Source organism: Schistocerca serialis, chromosome 5 (assembly GCF_023864345.2).
Source record: "Schistocerca serialis cubense isolate TAMUIC-IGC-003099 chromosome 5, iqSchSeri2.2, whole genome shotgun sequence".
Taxonomy (NCBI): Eukaryota; Metazoa; Arthropoda; class Insecta; order Orthoptera; family Acrididae; genus Schistocerca; species Schistocerca serialis.
In genome coordinates, this window is record NC_064642.1 from 522,556,135 (window position 1) to 522,582,827 (window position 26,693).

General features: G+C 40.8%; 1 protein-coding gene across 1 annotated transcript in view; it reads left to right on the forward strand.

Moving 5' to 3' along the window:
• Positions 1–26,693, forward strand: part of LOC126481176 (voltage-dependent calcium channel subunit alpha-2/delta-3) — an 885,717-nt gene that overhangs the window by 550,443 nt on the left and 308,581 nt on the right. The window contains exon 8 of the mRNA XM_050104748.1: positions 16,635–16,827. Coding sequence (XP_049960705.1) covers positions 16,635–16,827 — 193 coding nt within the window. The remainder of the gene's footprint in view (positions 1–16,634; positions 16,828–26,693) is intronic.

Consider the following 26,693-nt stretch of genomic DNA (forward strand, 5'->3'; position numbering starts at 1 on the left):
TCGATTTTCTTCTGTTCCGGTTTTCCAACTGTTCATGATTCACTGCCATACAATGCTATGCTCCAAACGAACGTTCTCAGAAATTGCTTCCTTGAAGTAAAGTTTACGTTTGGTACCAACAGACTTCTCTTGAATTTTCTCTTTGCTTGTGCTAGTAAGCTTTTTATGTCGTCCTTGCTTCGTCCGTCATGGTTAATTTCGCTCTCATGGTAGCTCTATTCCTGAACTTCGTTTGTATCGTGATAGCCAATTTCTAAGTTAAGTTCCTGGCTATTCTCATTTCTGCTACTTCTCATTCCTTTTGTCTTTCTCCGGTTTAATCTCGTTCCACAGTCTGTATTCGTTGGAATGTTCATTCCATTCGACAGATCCTGTAATTATTCTTCACTTTCACTGAGAACTATAATGTCATCAGCCAATCTTATCATTGAAATCCTTTCATCCTAAGTTTTAATCCCTCTCTTGAACCTTTCTTTATTTCTGTCATTTCTTCTTAGATGTATAGATTGAAAAGTACGGGCGGGAGAGTGTATCCCTGTCTTACACCCTTTTTTATCCGAGTCCTTCGTTCTTGGTCTTCAAGTCTTATTGTTCTCTCCTGTTTCTTTCACATACTGTATATTATTCGTCTTTCTCTATGGATTCCTCTTATTTTGCTCAGAATTTCGAACATGTTGCACCATTTTACACTATCGAACGCTTTTTCCAGATATTTTTCTTTGGTCTTGCTCCCAAGTGCAATGTCAGAACTGCCTCTCTGCTGCATTACCTTTCCTAAAGCCAAACTGATCGTCTAACGGATCCTCAATTTTGTTTTTCATTTTTCTGGGTGTTATCCTTGTCAGCAGGTGAGAAGCCCGAGCTCTTAAACTGATTGCGCGACGGTTCTCGTACTTACTTGCCCTTGCTGTATTCGGAATTGTGCGTATGACATTTCTCCGAAACTCTGATGGTACGTCGCCATTCTCATAGATTCTACACACTAACTTGAATAGTGGTTTGGTTGTAACTTCTCCCAATGATTTTAGAAATTCTGGTGGAGTGTTATCTATCCCTTCTGCCTTAATTGATCTCAACTCTTCCACAGCTCTCTTAAATTCTGACTCTAATACTAGATATCGTACATCTTCCATGTCGACTCCAGTTTCTTCTTCCATCGCGTCATCAGACATGTCAATCCTCTCATAAAGATCTTCTATGAATTTTTCCGATCTATCCGCTCTCTCTGGATTTAACGGTGGAATTCCCATTGCACTTTTACTATTACCAACCTCACTTTTAATTTCACCGAAAGTTGTTCTGACTTTTCTACAGAGGAATTGATAAGAATGTAGACACTATTTAATAGACAATATTAACGGGACAAAATGACATACCGTTACAACAGGGTTATTTTATGTGTTCAAAATAATCCCCATTAGCAGCCATACAACGTCGATACCGCTGAACTATGACTGTCAGTGTTGCCGGTGTGATAACTGCACAGGACAGTTCGATAGTTTCTGTAGCTCAGTCAGTATAGCTGGCTTCTGTTGATAAACTTCGTTTTTCAAGGTCTCCCACTGGAAGAAGTCAAGAGGTGTAAGGTCTGAAGACCGTGGTGGATACTCAGCAGCTCCTCTTCGACCTATCAGTCGTCCAGGTAGATTTTCACCTAAGTACGCTGTAACATCTCTGTGGTCGAGAGGAGGTGCGTCATCCTGTTGTAGGTAAAATCTATCATTTCCAAACGCCTCTCGGATGGCATGTGAAGATACATCTCACCAGCTACGGTACCTTCAAAGAAGAATGAGCCAATCACACCCTACGATGACAGACCACACCACACATTAACACCGAGTAGATTAACACGTTTGTCCACGTGAACGTGAAGATTTTCAGGACCCTTGCACGCAGTTGTGGCGGTTTATAATACCGTTAGCTTTTAATTGCGCCTCGTCAGATCAGATAACCATCCCTCCAATCCGTTCATTCTCGCGAAGCAGGCCTTCAAACCACTTGCAGGACACCATCCTTCAAACCACAACGCCCTCGTTCATAGCGTACAGCGATCTTGGAATGTACACTTTCCACTTTGCAGCCTTCAGAATTTGTCGTACGCTTGATTGGCTTACTCCACTTTCCCGTACACCCTCCTTCATAGATTTTGGAGGTGACCTAGTAAAATGTTGCAACACTGCAACGCTGGAAGCTGGGCTTGTTGATGTTTTTGGTCAACCATACCTTTCCATATGCACATTCCGAACAGTACTGCCGGCTTCAAGTTTATCCTAAATACGGTAAATTGTTGCATGTGTTGGTGGCTGAGTTCCGCATCCATTACGCCATTGCCATTGTACCTCCATCATTTTTTCGTATTTCCAGTACCACTACCAATACGGCCTTGCATTGTTCAAACGACAGTATTACTTCATTCATTGTTTAACTGTCATCTGCTGGAGAACGCGCGCCAAAATCTGTTGAGAAAACAGTGGACTAAGCTACTGAACAAAATTGCAACAATGTATCATTTTGTTCCAAAGATATTAACTATCAAAGAGTCTCTACATTTTTCTGGACCCCTCTGAGTCAGTCCTCTCGACGATCATTTCTTTTTTGATTTCTTCACGTCCTTCCTGCAAGCATTTCGCCTTGACTGCCTGGCACTTCCTATTTATTTCGTTCCTAAGAGTTTTACATTGCTATATTCCAATATTTCCCTGAATATATTTTTTCAATTTCCTTCTTTCGTCTATGAACTAAACTATTTCTTCTGTTACCCTAGGTTTCTTCGCAGTTACCTTCTTTGTACCTATGTTTGTATTGTTTGTATGTCCCACATCTGTGACTGCTCTTTTTAGAGATGTCCACTCCTCTTCAACAGAACTGCTTACTTTGGTATTCCTTACCGCAATATCCTCGTCCTTAGCGAACTTAATTTTTTTCGAGGCGGAGGAGGAATTTAGTGTTTAACGTCCCGACGTCATCGAGGACATTAGAGACAAGGCGCATGCCCGGGTCAAGAAAGGATGGAGAAAGAAAGCGGCCGTGCTCTTTCAAAAGAACCGCCGCGACATTTGCCTTAAGTGACTTAGGGAAATCACGGAAAACATAAACTAGGACGGCCGGACGCGGGTCTGAACAGTCGTCTTTCCGAATGCGAGTCCAATGTTCTAGCCACTGCACCACCTCGCTCGGTAATTTTCTTTTTTGGGATGACAGTTAAAACTTCATGACCAACTCTCGTATACCGTTACAGTTAGACCCGTAGAGGCATCATATGACGTCCCGGATGCAGTATAAGTGCGGAGGGACAAGACGTATGACACTGACATGGATGGACGAACAGTTACAGTATCACTCAGTAAAGTGAAACTGGTTATCCCTTGGTAGGCCATGACTGAGGGTGATGATAATGATTGTCCACTCCCCACCCCCACCCCCTCCCCTCCCCAAACTGCTATCGCCACAACCAGCCCATACAAACGACAAAATAGTAGCCACACGCACTGGTCGGATCAGCAAAGGGCGCCGTTGATGCGCATGTGACTAACTTTGGTTTTACCATAAATTTGACAATATTCACTAATTTTTTTTACGCTTACTGTTTCCTCTTTGCTCCTTTATGTTTTCTCTTTCATTTCAGTAAATATTTTTGATGAGGTACAAGTCAAAAAACTGATTACGTTTGTACTCATTTTTGAAATTAATAATCTGGAGCTGAAAACCGCTTCGAAGGGGGAATGGAACAATCTACCTACAGAGATTCTCAACAGTGTTTTGCAGAGTCTATTAAACACATCATGTACTGTCGTTCACACTGTGCATACGGCTTGTCGATTCTTGGCGTGACTGTTCGTGACTTTACATTACACCTTACCGCATACTTCTGTTCTTGTTGGCTTATGGCCATTAACAGTGAGGAATTCCTTCCATAGCTTGTCAAGACAGTCGCTATATGGGCTGTTTCTGGAAAAATAGCAAATATTTAAGGAGTTTCCAAAAAAATGGTTCAAATGGCTCTGAGCACTATGGGACTTAACAACTGTGGTCATCAGTGCCCTAGAACTTAGAACTACTTAAACCTAAGTAACCTAAGGACATCACACACATCCATACCCGAGGCAGGATTCGAACCTGCGACCGTAGAGGTCTCGCGGTTCCGGACTGAAGCGCCTAGAATCGCTTGGCAACCGCGGCCGGCAAGAAGTTTCCAGAATGTATTAAGTAGCTGGTACCAGAGATTAATTCTAATAAAACATTGCATGTACTGTAACATGTGTAGAGCTTTTATTGATGACTTACACTGAGGTGAGAAAAGACATGGGGTACCTCCTAATATCGTGTCGTACCTCCTTTTGCCCGGCGTAGTGCAGCAGCTCGGCGTGGCATGGACTCAACAAGTCGTTGGAAATCCCCTGTACAAACACTGGGCCTTGCTGCCTCTATAGCAGTCCTTAATTGTGAAAGTTTTGCCGACGCTGGCTTTTGTGCACAACCTGACCTCTCGATTATGTCCCATAAATGATCGATGGGATTCATCTCAGGCGATCTGGATGGCCAAATCATTTGCCAGAAGTCTCCAGAATATTCTTTAAACCAGTCGCGAATAACTATGCCCCGGTGACATGACGCATTGCCATCCACGGAATTCTGTCGTAGTTTGGGCTCATGAAGTCCATGAATGGCTGCAAATGGTCTCCACCTAGCCGAACATAACCATTTCCATTCAATGATCGGTTCAGTTGGACCAGAGGACCCAGTCCCGCACCACTGTGGAGCCACCACCAACTTGCACAGTTCCTTGTTGACAGCTTGGGTCCATGGCTTCGTGGGGACTGGGTCACACTCTTACCCTACCATCAGCTCTTACAAACTGAAATCAGGACTCATCTGACAAGGCCGCGGTTTTCCAGTCGTGTGGCGTCCAACGAATAACGACATGAGCGCAGGAGATGCGCTGCAGGCGATGTCGTGCTGTTAGCAAAGACACTTGGCGTCGGTCGTCTGCTGCCATAGCCCATTACGCCGAATTTCGCTGCACTCTCCTAACGCGTGCGTTCGTCGTACGTCCCACCTTGATTTCTGCAGCTATTTCATGCAGTGTTGTTTATTTTTTAGCACTGACAGCTCTACGCAAATACTGCTGCCCTCAGTCGTTGAGTGAAGGCCGTCAGCCACTGCGTTGTCCGTGGTGAGACGTAATGCCCATTGTCCGTATTGAGACATAATTAAAAAAAAATTAGTGTTCTTAGCATACTCTTGACACTGTGGATCTCGGAATATTTAATTAACTGACGGTTTCGCAATGGAATGTCCCACGTGTCTAGGTTCAACTAGCCAGTTGGAATGGCCGAGCGGTTCTAGGCGCTATATCCTGGAACCACGCGACCGCTACGGTCGCAGATTCGAATCCTGCCTCGGGCATGGATGTATGTGATGTCATTAGGTTAGTTAGGTTTAAGTAGTTCTAAGTTCTAAGGGACTGATGACCTCAGAAGTTAAGTCCCATAGTGTTCAGAGCCATTTGAACCATTTCTAGGTTCAACTACCACTCTGCGTTCAAAGTCGGAAACCTTTTCACATTAATCACCTGAGTACAAATGACGGCTCCGCCATTGCACTGCCCTTTTACACCTTTTGAACGCGATACTACTGCCACAAGTCTGTGTGCGTATCACTATCCCATGACTTTTGTCACCTCGCTGTAGACGTACCTGGTTAGAGAGATAAGATTTCACTTCACGTGTTTGTACTTCAATCTCTATGGGTTTATTTATCGACTGCGATTTTATATTTGAATTTCAAGTTGTGAAGTTGCGTTTGAGTTTACATAATTGACTTTTCAACTGGCAATGTGATTTGTTGCCTAATTCTAGTGTATCGTTTAGGCATGCCGCACGTATCTACACATGTTGAATATGCTGATGTGGTATTTGCTAACGGGTCTTGTAGCGGAAATGGTGCTGCTACTTGTAGAGACCATGGTAATGATTTCCAAACCAGATTCGGCAGTGTTTACTCGTGTTTTCACCGAACGGCTTGATACTGGTGCAATGCCCAGCAGTCACATTTTATCTGAACGTGCAAATGAACAGATTGCGGATGAAGTAGAAGACATTGTTCAGTTGTTAGGACGTAGTCTTTCAACAAGCATACCCAGAGTATCTACAAGAATAAGGCGGACTTGATGACTGCACGGCCTCTGTCCTTATCATTTACAATGGATTCAACATGTCCCAGAAGGGGATGAAGGTATATGATTGGAATCGCACAAATCTAAGGGCTGTCAGTTCGACTAAACACCTAGGAATTACAATTACGAGCAACTGAAATTGGAAAGACCACATAGATAATATTGTGGGGAAAGCGAAACAAAGACTGCGCTTTGTTGGCAGAACACTTAGAAGATGCTATAAACACACTGAAAAGACAGCCTATATTAATGGACACTTGTCCGTCCTGTGCTGGAAATGCTGCGGGGTGTGGGATCCTTTCCAGGTAGGATTGACGGAGGACATCGAAAAAGTGCAAAGAAGGGCAGCTCGTTTCGTGCTATCGCGCAATAGGGGCGAGAGTGTCACTGATATGATACGCGAGTTGGGGTGGCAGTCACTGAAACAAAGGCGGTTTTCTTTGCTGCGAGAACTATTTACGAAATTTCAATCACCAACTTTCTCTTCCGAATGCGAAAATATTTTGTTGACACCCACCTACGTAGGGAGAAATGATCATCATAATAAAATAAGAGAAATCAGAGCTCGAACGGAAAGACTTAGGTGTTCCTTTTTCCCAGGTGCCATTCGAGAGTGGAATGGTAGAGAAGTAGTATGAAAATGGTTCGATGAACCCTCTGCCAGGTACTTAAGTGTGAATTGCAGAGTAACCATGTAGATATAGATGTACCGGGTGATCAAAAAGTCGTATAAATTTGAAAACTGAATAAATCACGGAATAATGTAGATAGAGAGGTACAAATTGACACACATGCTTGGAATGACATGGGGTTTTATTAGAACCAAAAAAAGTTCAAAAATGTCCGACAGATGGCGCTTCATCTGATCAGAATAGCAATAATTAGCATAACAAATTAAGACAAAGCAAAGATGATGTTCTTTACAGGAAGTGCTCAATATGTCCACCATCATTCCTCAACAATAGCTGCAGTCGAGGAATAATGTTGTGAACAGCACTGTAAAGCATGTCCGGAGTTATGGTGAGGCATTGGCTTCGGATGTTGTCTTTCAGCATCCCTAGAGATGTCGATCGATCACGATACACTTGCGACTTCAGGTAACCCCAAAACCAATAATCGCACGGACTGAGGTCTGAGGACCTGGGAGGCCAAGCATGACCAAAGTCGCGGCTGAGCACACGATCATCACCAAACGACGTGCATCTGTCGGACATTTTGTGAACTTTGTTTTTTTGGTTCTAATAAAACCTCATGTCATTCCAAGCATGTGTGTCAATTTTTACCTCTCTTAGATTGGAATCTTGTCGTTGGTTAATTGCATATCGGCGAGTAATACCGTTAATAATCTTTACTGACGGAGTAACTTTCATTAATGAAGGTATCAACTCGTAACTAACATCGATGGTCCGACGAAAACCAATACGCCTTTCTGTAGCCCAAAAACAATTTTGCAACGCCCTCATGGATTGAATTGTTTGTGGCTTTTGATCGAAACTTCGTTCTCGATTATCTTTTGGCCTAGGAAAATGGCTAATGGAGATAAAACTAAATCTGCATCCTCAGTTCAGTTCGATAGAGCGCACAATGTATTCAATCGTAAGCGGGGCTATGGAGTTTGTATGCACTGTTCACCCTGTCAATCTGTGTTCTGAAAGGGTCATTTCTAGCTCAAGCTGAGAGAATCGTCACTTCACGGATAGAAGGACTTTCAGCAAGGAAAGTTGCCCGCTGACGTGGCGTACACAACAGCATCTACATACACACCCACAATCTGCAAACTAGAGGTTACTTGCCATTGAACCAATTATTAGGGCTTCTTCCCGTTCCATTCACGTAAGTAGCAAGCGATGAATGACTGTTTAAATGCCTCTGTGCGATGTTTAAATGCCCCTGTGCATGCCGTAATTAATGTAATCTCATCATCAAGATACCTGCGTGAGCGATGTGTAAAGGGTAGTAATATACTCCTCATTTAAAGCCAGTTCTCGGAACTTTGTAAGCAGGATTTCTCGGGATGGACAGACTCTGTCTCAAAGTTACTGACAGTTCAGTTTCCCCAGCATGTCTGTGACACTCTCCCACAGTTAAAACAAACCGGTGAGCATTCGTCCTGCTCTCTGTATGCGTTAAATATGCTCCCACACATTGAGCAATACTCTAGGATGGGTGGGGAGGAGTGTTTTGTATGCAGTCTCCTTTCTAGGTTGATTGCATTTCCCTAGTATTGAACTAATGAACCGCAGTCTGCCCCCTCTTCCACTTCGACTGCTCTTTGAGATCGTTTCATACCCCGTCAGCCCCAAAAATGTAGAGACTAGATTAAAAAAATTGAGAAACGTTAAGATGGTGGCTTTAATGATTCAGATATCATACATAATTCTCCACACTGGAATACAACGCACAGAACGTTCATACTTCCACGTAAAACTCTCAGAAAAGTCCTTCTTTGCGATGTTGTTCAACATGCGTGTCACGTTGTTTTCAGTGTCAGTTATGTCGTAATAGCGTTGATATTCCTCTGCATTTCTGTACTTTGTCGTTTTTTGGTAGGTTTGTATTGATAACACCAAGTATTTCCACTCGTGACGATTTGTTCAGGATAAAACTGTTCGCGTTTTGCATTTCAATCAGGTTGCGGCATGCGTCCACTCAGCTTTGCACACACTTTTTTCTTCTTCAAAACATTCTGTAGAATGTCTTGAAACACTTGTTTTAGAGATGTTGCTCAATTGCACACTGCGGTGGTACGTATGCTGCTGAACAATGCCTACTCACAACTGACTGATCGAACGCACATTGTTGCTTGAAAGTACTGGCGTGGGTTATACGCCAGGAGTAAAATAAGTCTCAGAACTTTTTGAACGAACTGTATATTCCTACAAAATGTTACAACCGGTATTCGTATAAGTTGACCGATTCAAACTGTGACTTGTTGGTACTGTAGTCATAGCCTGTTACTTTTTGCGTTTTGTGATGCGCACATTTTTACGTTTTTGAACATTTAAAGCAAGTTGCACCACTTTGAAGTCTTATCGAGAGCTGATTATTTATGCAGCTCCTTCCATTCTAGGTAGTTGCATCATCTGCAAAAAGTCTGAGGTTACTATTAATACTGTATGCAAGGTAAGGCTTAGAGCGCTAAACAGTAAGGTCACCAGCACCTTAACATTAACGATATGCCCAAGAGCACGGTGAAAATCTATTATAAAATAACAATAAAACGGAAAACCAAGTTCCGTTCCTTCACAAGAATTGAAAGGAAACTCCGATAACACGAGCTTCAGGAAACTCCGTCGAAAAATCCCGACGAGGCACAACAGAATAACTAGATAAAATCATGGATAAAATACCGAGAAAGACAAGGTTAAAAAGGGGACAGATGACTGAGGCTGGATGATTCCTTGTTAATAGTGAGTGATCGACCGTGTGTCTTGTGCTTCCGTGCAACTACTGGGCACCGTTTTTTGGTCGAAGAATCTACAGTAGATTATAGTTAAAAGAGGGGCTACCTCAGCCACAATGCTCCAAAAAGAGCAGGTGCTGTACGCAACAAGATTGAGGAGCATCGACATGTGACTTGCACGAGATACAGGGTCATATCGAAGACTACAGTAGCCTACATTCAGTTTTGCATGAACATTTAGCTGTGAAAAACATCCGTTCCCGATGGATTCGACCGGGGAAACGCAAGATCTGTAACAGTAAACGAAATTCAGATTATTCGTACCGGCCTGGATCTAAAGCGCCCCATAGATAATATTGTGAGATTAAGAGGTTGCACAATAACACTGACAACTTAAAAAACTTTTGAAATACGAGTATATTGGGCTGCCTGGAAATATTGTGCCGTTTGTTGTCGGTAGTGACAATATCCTTGCCAGTCTCTTCCACTCGACAATGTTAAATATGTGGCTATCATTGTGTTTACTATTCGTTGTGTTGAAAATGAGTTCGAAACAAGACAAAAGAGCGTCATGACGGAGTGCATCGAAATACATATGTACGGTAGGCTATCTGTCGGTGTTTTGGAATGTTAGCGCACAAAACAGAAATGTCAAGAATAAATCGTATGATTTGCTACTCACAAAATAGGGTAAAGACCGTGAAAGGACGATGCTATTTTAAAAAATTAATTAGCAGTAGAACAAAATTATGAATAAAAGAATATATGGATATTGATGTGTGTGTATACATTACCTACCAGAATATAATCGTTTAGTGCTTAGATTATTGTTGCATGACTTGTTTAACTCTGTCCCAAATACCTTAAGCTCAAACTGTACTTATAAATTCAAATCTTCGAAAGAATTCTCAGTAGCAAGGTATTGTAGCGCAACAGGTAAACACTGACTTGGTGGAATTACGTCTCTCATTATAGTACCAGTATTTTGGCTCTTGGTGATCAGGTGTAAGCGTCGGAAGAAATTTTATCAGCCTGGGGGGGGGGGGGGGGGGGCAAGTCTCTAAAATTGCCATTTTTGATGTACCGGTTAATGAGTTAGTCAGTTTTCAAATCGATCATGCCTCAAGAACTGATGGCTACCCACTCAATATTTGTTACACGAACATTACTTACATACTTAAAACAACAAACAAACGGTTATAGAGCAACTGATAAAGTCATACTACTGTCTCGTTGTGTTCAGCCACGTAGTACTACATTTGGCTAAACGAAAGGTTTGGCGGAGTCGAGGGAAATCACTTCTAGAAGTGCGTCAGAAGTTTTGTAACGAATAACAATACCGTACTCCCCGCCTTTCTTGGTGTGGGGAGGGGGGGGGGGAGAAGTGAGACAAGTACCCATGCGTGGGGACATGGCGCTGCTCCATTTTTAATGTAGGCCTATCAAATTTTGGACCAACAACGCATAAAAAGTTATGAAACTGGTACGCTCTCATGAATGATCTTTAACGCTCGTTTACTCAATTTTTCGTTCATCTTTCTTTTCTGCTTACAGCAAAATAGAGTAATTATCACAAGAGCAGAATCTTTATATTACGAACTAAAATATTCCTGCACTATATTATTGAGCAGTTTAAGGAGAACGCCGGCCGAAGTGGCCGAGCGGTACCAGGCGCTACAGTCTGGAACCACGCGACCGCTACGGTGGCAGGTTCGAATCCTGACTTGGGCATGGATGTGTGTGATGTCCTTAGGTTAGTTAGGTTTAAGTAGTTCTAAGTTCTAGGGGACTGTTCACCTCAGAAGTTAAGTCCCATTGTGCTCAGAGCCATCTGAACCAATTTCCAAGGAGAACGTCTATTATTATGCAGTATTATTGACCATCTAGGCACCGTTTAGGTAGCAATCAACTGTTCCGGTCTTCAAAGATCAACTAAAATCACCACTCCTAGTTTACACGACCACATTGGGTTGCGCCACTCGTGTGGAATGAGTTGCACGCAAATTGTTTCATATTCGACTGTAGACACGGCAAAACGTGTATACACTTCAGTTTTGTGAGTTCCTGAGTCGTGTCTGAAATGAAAGTTTTTGCAGCTGCACGTCGCACGAGTTGTGATGGAGTTAAAGCTTGTTGCTGCATAAGGAAAAAATAAGAAAGGTGGTTCAATTCGTGACTGGATGAAGAAAAGACGTCAGCTCGATTGATCAGCATTCTTGCTGAAATAATTTATATTGGAAGACCCAAGAAGTTCTTTTAAATACCGTAGAATGCCACCAGAACTCTTCACGTTTCTTTTAAATAGAGTTAATTACCGATAAGGAATAAAGATACTGTAATGCATGAACACTGCCGCCAGAACTGAAATTACACATCACATTGCGTGCATTACACTCGAGAACACTCGGCACGCTATAAAAGGCGGTTTTAGTTGGTGATGACGCTTTTTCATTAACACCAATAATTATTAACATTAACAGTAATAAATATTAATAGTCTAAATTGCACTCTGTTCCTTATATCAAACAAAGAATGCGTGGACGGCGATTCCACCACCTCAAGACACTTGAATTCTACCAAAACCATGTTTCTGAGATAGGCTACTAACAAAAAATGTAAAAAATGTGTCCACTATTGGTTCGGTTGCAGGCAGAAGTGTTTAAAATTAAAGCTAACGTGTTGCTTAACAAGAGTAGCGTTTAATCGTCTCAAAATTGTTATTGTAATGATCGTTGGTAGTATGATAATATCGGAAACAAGGAAACAATCGACTGAGCGCGCAGGTTCGTCATAGTTTTGTTGTGATGCAATATATTTTTTTTCTTAATTCAGGTACGATGCCATAATTATTAAACATGCTCATATTCTCGTCCTTCGTTTATGTTAGAATAATCATATCCTTTATGTTGAATATCGAATGTCATTTTTCCCCTTACTTTGTTTCCTTACGCGGCCTCTTCTATGAAACTTAAGATTCCGTTAAATTAGAGTCCGATTATTATTTCTTCGTAAGCTGGAAGAATATAATGAGAAAAATGGACATTTTTTTATTTCATTTGAGAAATTGCTATGTCAAGTAAAAGAACAATTTTCGGCTACTTGAATTGAATACGGCAATTGACCCGAATATGCTCTTGTAATATTTCTATTGATTTCACATCCATTAGAGTACGTCATCACGGAGGAATCGAACAATTTCTGTCGGACTGAATTATGTTTGCTTGATCTTAACTGGTGAGAACTGGTGGTGGGGGGAGGGTGTAGAATTTCCCCTTCCTGTTAAAGATACAATGGAATCTAACTTATCAATTAAATATGATGTGTTTAATTTCCTTAATCATAATCGAGGTGTGTGCTGGATGCCACAACCATTAGTTAAAAAATAACTCCTTTGGAATACAGCAAGCTTCATTCTAAGAGACTGTAACCCTCAAAGAAAGAAGTGTTCCAGAGAATGTTAAAATGAGTGTTATTATCATACATGACAACCAAAATATGAACCCACCAATGAAAATATTTTCTTGTCATCTGAAAGTCACATGCAACCCATCACAAAATGCTGATCAAGTGTTTTAGATGCATACAAAATTAGACTAAGAGAGGTCACTAAAGATATACAAAGAACGGCTGCATGAATGTTCAAAAGTTTGTTTAACTAGTGTCATTGGATATACAAAGAAACCTGAACAGTGAGGCATTTGAAAATGGACATAAACTGTCCCACAAAAGCCGACTTAACAGAGTTTCAAGATTAAGTGAGGAATCTATGTCTATAGGCTACTGCAGCTTCTTTTGGATTGCTCCCAAGACTAGATTAATTACATGCAGAGAGGCATTTGAGAAATATTTCTTCACACACTCCATACGAAAATGAAATGGGAAGAAACTAGTACATAGAACGAGAGAAAGGACACTGTGCCATATACTTTACAGTGGTTTGCAGAGTGTAGATGTAGATACATAATTTTGTGTGGCTGACACTGCCATTTGATAAATAATTTAAAAACTGAGATCTAGGTACAATGTGCATTAGTCCCTATTCCGTAAGAAATACTGCCAGATTGTACACTTATAAACCAAAACATTATGACCACTGCCCACTGCGAAGTTGGATGCCACCTGGTGGTGTTGCGGGAATGTGACGCAGTAACAAAAAAATGTAAGCAGAGCAGACATGTATGGGAGATCGCCCTAGCAAAGATGCGGGCAGGTAATGGGGAAATCCATTGAGATAATTAACTGTGGCAAAGTGCAGATTGTTGTTACGCAGAGCCTGTGAACAAATATCTCAAGAGCAGTGAACATGGTCCAATGGTTGGATTACGACAGCTCTTCACAGTGCATAGGGTTCGGAGGCTTGTATTCTCTGTAAAATAGAATAGATGGTGATATGTAGCATCTCTGCTGGAAGAGCGCAAGGCTGGTGCATGCATAGCATTCATTGTACGTTATTAAACATGGAGCTCTGCAGCAGCCACCCCTATGTTTTCACAGGTTGAGCAACAACATTCTCAGTTACAATTACAATGGGCAAGGGACCATTGGGATTCAGCCATTGATCAATGGAAATGTGTTGCCTCTTCATGCGAATCACATTTCTGCTGCATTAGACTGAAGGTTGTCTCTGTGAACGCCATCATCGAGGTGAACAGAGGCTCAAAACATGCAGTGTACCATGGATTTAGGCTGGTGGGAGTATTTTTATACAATGGGAAACATTCGTTGCACTTGCATGGGACCTCTGGAAGTAATCTAAGACATGCTGACAGTTGTGGACAACCTACATACCTTCATAGAATGAGATTTTCACTCTGCAGCGGAGTGTGCGCTGATATGAAACTTCCTGGCAGATTAAAACTGTGTGCCCGACCGAGACTCGAACTCGGGACCTTTGCCTTTCGCGGGCAAGTGCTCTACCAACTGAGCTACCGAAGCACGACTCACGCCCAGTACTCACAGCTTTACTTCTGCCAGTACCTCATCTCCTACCTTCCAAACTTTACAGAAGCTCTCCTGCGAACCTTGCAGAACTAGCACTCCTGAAAGAAAGGATATTGCGGAGACATGGCTTAGCCACAGCCTGGGGGATGTTTCCAGAATGAGATTTTCACTCTGCAGCAGAGTGTGCGCTGATATGAAACTTCCTGGCAGATTAAAACTGTGTGCCTGACCGACACTCGAACTCGGGACTTTTGCCTTTCGCGGACAAGTGCTCTACCAACTGAGCTACCGAAGTACGACTCACGCCCGGTACTCACAGCTTTACTTCTGCCAGTACCTCATCTCCTACCTTCCAAACCTTCGAGTCTCAGTCGGGCACACAGTTTTAATCTGCCAGGAAGTTTCATATCAGCGCACGCTCCTCTGCAGAGTGAAAATCTCACTCTGGAAACATCCCCCAGGCTGTGGGTAAGCCATGTCTCCGCAATATCCTTTCTTTCAGGAGTGCTAGTTCTGCAAGGTTCGCAGGAGAGCTTCTGTAAAGTTTGGAAGGTAGGGGATGAGGTACTGGCAGAAGTAAAGCTGTGAGTACTGGGCGTGAGTCGTGCTTCGGTAGCTCAGTTGGTAGAGCACTTGCCCGTGAAAGGCAAAGGTCCCGAGTTCGAGTCTCGGTTGGGCACTAAGTTTTAATCTGCCAGGAAGTTGCATACCTTCGTGCTTGACATCTTCCTGATGGTGATGTCATCTTTCAGCAGCATGATTGTCTTTGTCTCAGAGCCATAACTTTGTTACAATGGTTTGAGGAGCATTATGGTGACCTCACGTTGATGTCTTGGTGACCAGATACACCTGATGTAAATCCTATGGAACCCATTTGTGTCGCTATCAGGCACCGTAGGCATGTATGCAAATCAGTGTTCCGTTATTTACGTGAATTACATTACCTGTGCGTAGACATTTAATGCCACAAACCTACCAGCAAACTGTCTGACCCTTGATACGCAGAATTGGTGACATGTTTCATTCCAAAGACAGACAAACAAGTTATTAAGCATATAGTCATAATATTTTGGTTCATCAGTGTATAATGATAGTTTCAGTTACAAGGGATCAATCAGTGGCCTATTTATGTTGTAAGTGGTCAAAGTTCCTAATTTTTCCTAATTTATGGAAGAGGGAAGACCTTTAGGGAAGCTTCAAAGATAAAGTAATATTTTTAATTTAGGCCTATATTTTGTTTTGTTAGGTTTAATTATCTATTTCTTGCCCTTGTTCTAGGGGCAGGTTGTTAAAGATATTAACATTAAGAGTACATAACCCCACTCTAAACCCTAGACAAAGATATAATGTCTGGATGTATTACTGATTCTGCCATGTTACGTTACTCTAATTTATGTAACTATAAAATAGACCACAGTAGCTGTCCCTTTCAAGGATATCGACATGTACAAATAGACAAGAAGAGGCCTTCACTTCACCTGTAGCACCCCTTGACCCTTATCTATTGTTACCTGTGTGAAAAGTTATGTTACATTACTCTAATGTATGCAACCATAAAATAGGCCAGAGTAGCTGTTCCTTTTGAGGATATCGACATGTAAAAATAGACAAGGAGAGACCTTCACTCCGCTTATAACACCCCTTGACCTCTATCTATTGTTGCCTTTGGAACATTATGTCCCCACTTGCAGCATGTACTTGTAGGTACAATTTCGTTATTTTTTGTCATTAGGTAGATAGTTACTTTGCAGATTTTATAAATTCTATAACCATTCTCTGTCTCCTGCTTTAATCTGTTGATAGTATGGAAATGACCACTGCTTGGGACTGGTTACAGCATTATGAAATGATCGTGTGATTATGTCATTAAAAACTTTATTACTCATTTTGTCATACTGCTACAGAAACTATATCTTACCTGTTTTCTCATTGTTTCTGACATTGGAAAGATTAATGGTTCGACAGTGTGCGTCATTTTATTGTTGTGAACTTAAATAACTTGCTTGTTAGTAGAACAACTTTAGTACAGTTAACACACATAACTGTTAGCCTTTTTTTGTCATTACAGATTATGTGTTGAAGATCATCAATAAAAAAATTGCTTTTCTTTTGCAGTACAACAAAAGCTCATTAGGCTGCCAGTGTAATCAGGCAATAATGTTGATAACGGATGGACCACCAGATAAATATCGTGAAATATTCAAGCATTATAACTTCCCACATATGCCTGTGCGAGTATTCACATATCTAATAGGCGCTGATTCTTCTAATGCTGAAGAAATGCATTGGATGGCATGTGAAAATAAAGGTAATGCATTTTTAAAAGGTAATACACAAGGCGATACACGTATAAACTCATAACTTGTAATATGTAGTGAAACTCACAAGTAGATGTATTTCATAATGAGTAAGCTGTCCCATTGAAAATGTTGCTCATTTTATGTACTTTCTGTCTTTTCAAAACAACTGCATATTAATAAGATATTGTCCAGTGATTCTAACAGCACAGTTATTGATAAAATTGTGGTAAATGACTGTGAAAAACTGAAAATAAGCTACTATAGTTTTTTGAAAGATAAGCAACATTTTAATGGTCGATAAAGCTATGAGTGATGGCTGGAATCCAACGGACATAATCAGTGAGATTTGTGAATGTGTTATATCAACCTGTCAGAAGCTTAATAGAAATGGTGCACTCCTAACTTCAAGGCTGAAATGTCAGTTGCAAGTTATTGGAGTATTTGGAGAAGTAACAGCAAAAAGAAAACAAAATTACAAAAACTAAAAGAGCACACAGGAGAAAAACACAAAAAATGTAAAAGGTGTCAGAAAAAGTAGGGTGGTCATTAACTTGATGATTGTTGGTTTTCTCCCACCCGTGAAGCAGGTCGTCGAAGAGTAGAGGAAAAAAGAGACGTGGAAGAATCAAGGACTCACAAAATATGAACAGCAAAACCAAGGTAGAGGACGTGAATATGTAATGCAATATGGTGTGTGGAGAGAGCAGGAAGACTGTTGCAGTGACTTAATGATCATTCCATCAAGTGGGAATACACGGTGCAGCAACATAGTATACTTTTATTCTGAAACTATGACCCAAACCCACTGCAGTGCTGGATCATGTATTCAGTGACTAATAGCCATGAATAACACACTGAATGTCAGTCAGAAATGATGAAATCTGTGTTAAATTCTTCTTTCCATATAGCTCACACAACAGAACACATCTGTATTTAGTTTCCTGACAAATTAAGTTTGTTTTAGGAAGTACATCACATAAGATAGTGCTTTCAGACAATTTAATGTATTAAAAAAGAATAAAATATTGTGTGATAATTTTATGAATTACGAATGTGGAAAACAATACCTGATGTGACACCACTCTAAGAGCCTGAAAAACAGTAGTACCCCACCCTCAGCAACCTAGCAGGAGGTTTAATTGTAGTTGTAGGTAAAAATTAATATTTGGCACTTAAGACCTTCTACAATAAATGCAGGCTCCGTCTTATAATGAAATTTGATGAGAGTAATGTTACTTGGTTGAAATATAACTCTATTAGTTAGAAGACACTTGTCCTCCAGTTATCTATGAAAGAATCTCAGGAAGCACTAAGTGATTTGTCTCTGAGTATTCTGACTTTTTACAGGGTCAAAGTTATCGCACGATTTTAATGTGTTGTGTGTTGTCCATAAACCTGGGGGGCCTCTGTGAAAAAAACTAAACTAAAATCCGCCCAAAGAGGCCATGAAGGCCCAACAGTATTGACCGTGTGCTGTGTCCTCCTCAGCCCACAGGCATCACTAGATGCAGGCATGGAGGGGCATGTGGGCAGCTCTTATTGCCGTATGTTAGTTTATGAGACTGGAGCTGCTACTTCTTAATCAAGTAGCTCCCCAGTTTGTGTCACAAGGGCTGAGTGCACCCTGTTTGCCAACAGTGCTCAGCAGACAGGATCGTCACCCATCCAAGTGCTAACCCGGCTCGATAGCACTTAACTTCAGTGATCTGATGGGAACCAGTGTTAACATTGCAGCAAGGCTCTTGGCACTGGCCTCTGTGAAGGAAAACTGAATATTTTAGACTATAGTGTGTGTTAGTTTTTGCCTTTGATTTTTAGTAAGTGAGGGAAAGTCTGTTGAATTTCATGGGCACTTGTTTTAGATAATTTCACTCTTTTCCAATACCGGAGGGATGGTTTGGATTATACCCCCCAGTTTTTTTCTTTACGGTAATGTCCCTGACAGATCTCACATTTTGTTGGTTCTGATAATTTTCTTTGCTTTTTTATTCCTACATTTTTGTATTTCAAACATTCTTATTGTTTCACAAATTTATTATGTAATTCATTCAAACCATCAGCTGTGGTTAAAATTCTCTTGTTTTGACACAGAATATTTTAATTACCAAAATATCCATTGATTCCTTTCACTTGAATTTGGACTGATACCAGCCAGCATTAGTGTGGACATCCCTTCACACTGCCAAGAAAGAAAGATTTAAAATTGAGTTGTATTTCTTATCCAACATTTCTTTTTTGGTATGTCTCTCCTCAGTTTTCCTCTTGTCGACTGTCTGTAAATATTTTTTGGTGCTCTAAATTATCACATGCAGAACATGAGTCATTCCTCAGTAATGCTTGAGTGTTAGGGATTCCCAACTAGTTCAGATTAAAGGAAGACATTGATTCAATTCTCAGGCATTAAATTTCATGTTTAGAAAATCAATAATGCAGGAGGATCAGACAGAAAAACCATTATTTAACAACCACACAAACCCTCATATGGAGGGCATAGAAATAGGCATTCCTAATGTTGAGAAACAGCTGAAAGAGTTAGAAACAAAGAAGTTGTGAGGCCTAGATGCTGTTCCAAAGTGCTTTTACAGAGAGTACTCTTCAGCATTGGCCCTTACTTAGCCTTCATTTATCATTAATTTCTCAGCCATTGGGGAACCTTAAGTGGCTGGAAAAAGCACAGGTAATTCTTGTATATAAGAAGGTTAAAAAGAATGAACCCCCCCAAGTTACATACGAATGTCTTTAACATCAGTTTGCTGCAGAATTCTTGAGTACATAATAAGTTTGAATGTAATAAATTTTCTTGAGAGAGGAAAGCTTCTATTCATAAGTGAGCTTGGATTTAGAAAGCATTGCTTTCATGAAACATGGCATGCCCTGTTCTTGTACAATATCCTGCAAATGATGGATGATGGGCAAGAGGCATATTCCATATTCATAGATTTCGGAAAAGCATTTGACACAGTGCCACACAGCACTCAAAGGACTGAGCATACAGAGTAGGTCGTCAGCTATGTGAATAGCTCAAAGACTTTTAGGTAATAGAACCCAGTATATTATCCTGGATGGTGAGTGTTCATTGAAGGCAAAGGTATTGTCATGAGTGTCCCATGGAAGTGTACGAAAACTGCTCTTATTCTCTGTATATGTAAACAGTCTGAAGGATAGGGTGAGCAGCAACCTGCGGCTGTGCTGTAGTATATGGGAAAGTGTTGTCTCTGAGTGTCTGTATGAAAACTTAAACAGAATTTTTATTTGTTTTTATGAATGCCAGATTGCTATAAACGTGTGAGAATGAAAGTGAATGCAGGTGAATAGGTGTGTTGCTTGACACAGATACTTCAGTTAAATTTCCAACCGTAACATTAGAAAACTGGTACAAAATGGAATGAGCTTGTAAGGTTGATTGTCGGGAAGGGGAATGGTCGACTTCAGTTTTTTGGGAGAATTGTAGGAAAATGTAACTCATTTGTAAATGATACTGTGTGCAGAAAACTTGCACAACCCATTCTTGAGTGCTTCTCAAGTGTTTGAGATTCCCAGCAGGCCAGATTGAAAAAAACCATGAAATCAATTGAGTGGCATGCTGCTTGATTTGTTACCAGTAGGTTTGACTGACATGCGAGTTTTATGAAAATGCTCTGAGAACTCAAATGGAAATATTTTGAGGGAAGAAGATGTTCTTTATGTGAAACACTATTGAGAAACCTTAGAGAGCTGGTATTTGTGACGGACTGCAGAATAACCCTACTGTCACCAACATACATCCCGTGTAATAATGGTGAAGATAGGATTGCACAGATTAGGGCTTATACACAAGCTTGTAAACAGACATTTTCCTCTGACTCCGTTAGTGAGTGGAAAAGGAGAGGGAATGACTAGCAGTGGTACAAGGTACACTCTGCCATGCATCAAATAGTGGCTTACAGACTATGTATGTAGATGTAGATTTTTTTACTGTTTGGATCAGTCGGTGTTAGAGTGTTAGAGAACTATTCTGTGAGCTTGGATGGGAATCCTTGGAGGGAAAAAAGATAATTTTTTCACTGGATGCTATTGAGGACGTTTGAAGAACCAGAATTTGTGACAGACTTCAGAATGATTCAGCTGCATCCATCATTCATACTGTATAAGGAAAAAATAAGGGATTTCAATAAATAAGACCACTGTGATTATTAGAAGTCATTATTGGAGAACATGACTGGTTTCACAAATTAAATTTGCATCTTCAGGTCAAAAGAGTAAGGTTCTGTTTAAACCGGATAAAGCCATTTCCAACATTTATATCCAGCTACTTAAAACTTCTGGCTTACGAATGTGTCTATGATAAAATGTATTGGGGGCTAAAGCCATCTCCAACCTCTACTGTAGACAGCCCTGGGAAGAAGCATTGATCATTCATGAGCCAGGAGTTTTAGATACCTGGATATAAATGTTGGGAATGACTTAATCCAGCTTAAATACAACCTTAATCTTTTGATATGAAGCCCCTGAATATGCAAAACTGGTCGTGTTCTCCAATAGAGAATTCTAACAGTTGCAGTGACCTTGTTTATTCAAATCATGGGAAATTTCAGCTGTGGTTGCCCTACATATACAGGAGTGTGCTCAAAATAAGGTAGTTTAAGGATTGTACAGAGGTACACAGGCAAACATTTTCCCCTAAGCACATTTGTGAGTGCAACAGGAAGGGGAATGATTATAATGGTACGAAATTCCATCCCTTCATGCAGTGTACCAGAATATATATGTAGATTTACTTTTTTGGTGGCATGTAATATGCCCTGAGATTTACTTATTGAGCCTGCCCTAAGGTTGTTTCAATATATCATATCTTTTATTAGCTATTTGCTGTCTGATAATGGAATTAAGGAAATGAAGAGTGATGAGAATGTGAAACTTTGTTCATGACATAAGCCACAGGAAACTTACTGCAAGCTCAGCTCACCAACAGGACAGTTGTAATATAAGGTACCTACCAGATGACCCCATTGCATATGTTCAGCGCATGCAGGAACCACTTTGCCATCACTGCCTGCATCTACTCGGCCAGACAGGGCAGTATGATTGCATACACTATGGCCCAGCTGCCTGACTGCCCTTGTGTGGCCTTTTTGCCCACCCCTGCCCACCTGTTCCCGTGAACACATGGGCATTTGAGCTGGAACTGCGAGCCTCAAAGTATCTAGAGAAGCTACAGGAAACCTAAATTCACACAATTAGATAGGGACTTGAAGCTCATTTCATCTAAATGTAGTATCAGTGCCTTAAACATTATAACACTGTTCTCAGTAATGGTAGCAGAGTTATTAGCATTAAGCATTTAAGAGTCTGACAACTGAAAATTGATGTTATCTTGAATTAATGATAATAAGAATGGAAACTTCCCATGATACTCAAACAACAAAAAGAGGAGGGCACAAGAAAGCTATATAAATAAACTTTATAAATGTATAGGCTTCTGCAGCCACTAAGATTCTCCCAGGTGTATTGCTGCAACATCTTATAAAATACTTAAAATTTTGTAAGATGAAAGGGCAGTAAATCCACTATGATTTTAATGCAACTTACATACTATGTCACTTTCAGTAATTTGACAATGTAAAATCCTAGGGGGAATGTAAGCGATGATCTGAGGTGATGACCCACTATGTAATGTGTCTGCAAACTGAAGAGTGAGCAGAAGTGTCTCCGCAGTATCTACCTCAATATGTCACAGAGAGCACTACAGTCTATTTCACAAAGTTTTACTAACTCTTCTGCAATGTGCCTTTTAAATCAGTGGGAACACATTGTGCAGACATGTCCAGGGAGTGTTTATTGTCCACTGAATATGTTAACATTATGCAGAATTTGATACTGATGTGGTGAACAAAAGAATCTCACATGAACAGAATCCATGTAAATCAGCATATGCAACAATACACAAATAGACAGGAACCGTTTTCTGTATAGCAGTTGTTGCATTCTTCTGGGAATGGCTACTTTCTACAACACAAGTACTGCATGCTCTCCATTTTACAGACAAAGAGAAAGAGACTTCTCAGAGAACACTATGAATAAGAATCCATACATGTGTCTTCTTATTCTTTTCGTTAGTGTGTACCCCATCTGGTAGAGGCTTCATTCAGGTTTTGGCCAAGGGAGGGCACCACATAATTGTAAGTCATGCAAACTTTGTTCTGTGTGCTATCATATTTTAACTGTTTGTGTATAATATTTTCTGAGTTTGAAAGTGGGGACAAGCCCAGCAACGACATGGATGAGTGCGGAAACTGGCCAGAAAATCATACTCAGGCTGTCTATGCATCAGCCAAGGTCGTTAATCCGCCACAAGGATTTGAACCAAATCTGGCTCACTTCCTGTCTCTCAAGGTAGCATACTGTGTGTTGCACTAAACGAGCAGGTAAAGATCCATAGATAACAAATCTAACTAAAAGAGAAAAGAAATAATCTGAGTACAGTTAATGGTGTGGGGACATGGATGCATGTAGGTATAGGGCAGGGACAAGTGGAGATTGAGGGCAGGAGTTTCCAGCAATGAAGCATCATTAAGAGGCGAACTCACATTTGCAAAATGCAGTAGCTCTGCCTTCAGAAGGTTAACTCATGCTGCTGACTACAGTCGTTCATATACTCTGCCTTACCAAAAATGTGAAGCACGAAGAAGACAGGGTTGGATGCCCATATAACTTCATACATACACACAATCGCCCGGTATGTAAATTTTATTTTTTTATTTATTTGTCCTTAGTCCATTTAGTACAATAGTATCAGACATGTCAAAATAGGATAGAATAAGGTGAGGATGGGGCAGGAAATTGGCGATGGCTTAGTTACAGGGGAAACCTTGGAAAACCTCAAGTCAGGATGGCTGGTCCTCTCAAATGCGAGTCCTGTACATTAAAAATGGAATAGCCACCTCTCTCTCGGTCATGATTGGAAGGTAATCATAAAATACATTGTCTACATTGTGAGTACAACATGCACAGTAAGTAAATAAATGAAAAAAGAAAATAAAAGAACTACAGAAAAAGTGTGTACACATGATCAAATTTACTTAACAGTGCAGAAAAGTACAAAATGTACAATAAGTTAGTCAATGATGAAGGTGGATCGTGAATCTTTGATTTAAAACACCCCTCAAGAAATAAAACATGTGAGCGCATTGTGTAGCACTGCTAAGAAGTATAAAGCACAAGCACACGAAAACCTGCCATCACTATAATCATCATTATTAGGCTAGCACAAGATCCTTCTCAACAGAGTTGTATCACACTGCTTCTGAAACAGAGGAAACAGAAAACCAACAGCAGAAATGTTCCCTGCAAAGACAAACACAGCACTGATGTTCATCAGTTAACAGAATCAAAAGAACCCAACAGTGAATGAAGGCCTAGTAATCCTATAAGCTAACCTATTCATTTACATTGTAAAAACACTGTTCAACAAGATATTATTTTATCTCTGATCTAAAAGCCGTTTTTGTCTCAAACAGAATACTAAATGTCTTTTTCCAAAGCTGTTTCACAGAGGAAGACTGCACTGTAGTTCCTTCTCTAGATTGTCGTACAGATGACAAAATGGTAGATATCGAAATAGACGACAGAGGGATAGAGAAACAATTAAAATCACTCAAAAGAGGAAAGGCCGCTGGACCTGATGGGATACCAGTTCGATATTACACAGAGTACGCGAAGGAACTTGCCCCCCTTCTTGCAGCGGTGTACCGTAGGTCTCTAGAAGAGCGTAGCATTCCAAAGGATTGGAAAAGGGCACAGGTCATCCCCATTTTCAAGAAGGGGCGTCGAACAGATGTGCAGAACTATAGACCTATATCTCTAACGTCGATCAGTTGTAGAATTTTGGAACACGTATTATGTTCGAGTATAACGACTTTTCTGGAGACTAGAAATCTACTCTGTAGGAATCAGCATGGGTTTCGAAAAAAACGGTTGTGTGAAACCCAGCTTGCATTATTCGTCCACGAGACTCAGAGGGCCATGCCGTGTTTCTTAACTTCTGCTAGGCGTTCGATACCGTTCCCCACAGTCGTTTAATGAACAAAGTAAGAGCATATGGACTATCAGACCAATTGTGTGATTGGATTGAAGAGTTCCTAGATAACAGAATGCAGCATGTCATTCTCAATGGAGAGAAGTCTTCTGAAGTGAGAGTGATTTCAGGTGTGCCGCAGGGGAGTGTCATAGGACTGTTGCTATTCACAATATACATAAATGACCTTGTGGATGACATTGGAAGTTCACTGAGGCTTTTTGCAGATGATGCTGTGGTGTATCGAGAGGTTGTAACAATGGAAAATTGTACTGAAATGCAGGAGGATCTGCAGCGAGCTGACGCATGGTGCAGGGAATGGCAATTGAATCTCAATGTAGACAAGTATAATGTGCTGTGAATACATAGGAAGATAGATCCCTTATCATTTAGCTACAAAATAGCAGGTCTGCAACTGGAAGCAGTTAATTCTATAAATTATCTGGCAGTACGCATTAGGAGTGATTTAAAATGGAATGATCATATAAAGTTGATCGTCGGTAAAGCAGATGCCAGACTGAGATTCATTGGAAGAATCCAAAGGAAATAAGGAAGTAGGTTACAGTACGCTTGTTCGCCCACTGCTTGAATACTGCTCAACAGTGGGGGATCCGTACCAGATAGGGTTGATAGAAGAGATAGAGAAGATCCAACGGAGAGCAGTGCGCTTCGTTACAGGATCATTTAGTAATCACGAAAGCGTTAAGGAGATGATAGATAAACTCCAGTGGAAGACTCTGCAGGAGAGATGCTCAGTAGCTCGGTACGGGCTTTTGTTAGAGTTTTGAGAACATACCTTCACCGAAGAGTCAAGCAGTATATTGCTCCCTCCTACGTATATCTCGCGAAGAGACCATGAGGATAAAATCAGAGAGACTGGAGCCCATACAGAAGCATACCGACAATCCTTCTTTCCATGATCAGTGCGAGACTGGAATAGAAGGGAGAACCGATAAAGGTACTCAGGGTACCCTCCGCCATGCACCGTCAGGTGGCTTGTGGAGTATGGATGTAGATGTAGATGTAGATGTATATATGTTGGCATCATGTTATAGAGAATGGCACCAAAGTGGCTCACATGTTTTTTTTGCCCTCAACACACATTTGTATTTGTAGATGGCTAGTACAGCACACAAACATAACTTTTTGAATAGGGATTTGCAGTTAGCCCTAGCCAAGCTGTAATTTCTGTAGTTTAAAAATTTTGTTTGATCAACTTTTAGTTTTATTCCAGAAAACTAGGGACTGAAAGTAACCAAAATAACCCATATTCTATCTGAGGAGCAAACTTTAGAAATAAATCTCAGAGCAAAACATGCAAAACATTTTTGGGAGAGATTAGTTACGTGCTCTTTCCAGCTTGTCTTGGTCAACATACATTCCTAAAAGTTATGAGCATTGTACCATTGTGCCACCCAGTGGCAGATGGAGAGCTTGGATTTGACTCATCTCCCCAAATTGTATATAGAGTGGTTTCTTTACATTTAGGCTCAGCTTACTGGCATTGAACCATGAATGCAAGGACTTAAGGACTTTATTAGTTGTAATGGACAGAGGTTCCTTCATATCACTCTCTGTTACACTAGTGTCATATGCAAACATGATCTTAACTGCAGTGTCTGAGGTGTACGTGTCATAAGGAATAGAAGGGAGGACTAACACACTACTATGGGGTACATCTATTTCGACTTAGCTTGCATCAGATATAAATCTGATTGTATGATTATTATGAACTGACGTGAGCCCCACCACCTGTAATCTACACTGATCAACCAGAACATTATGACCAATGACCTACTATTGATATAAACCCATCCAGGC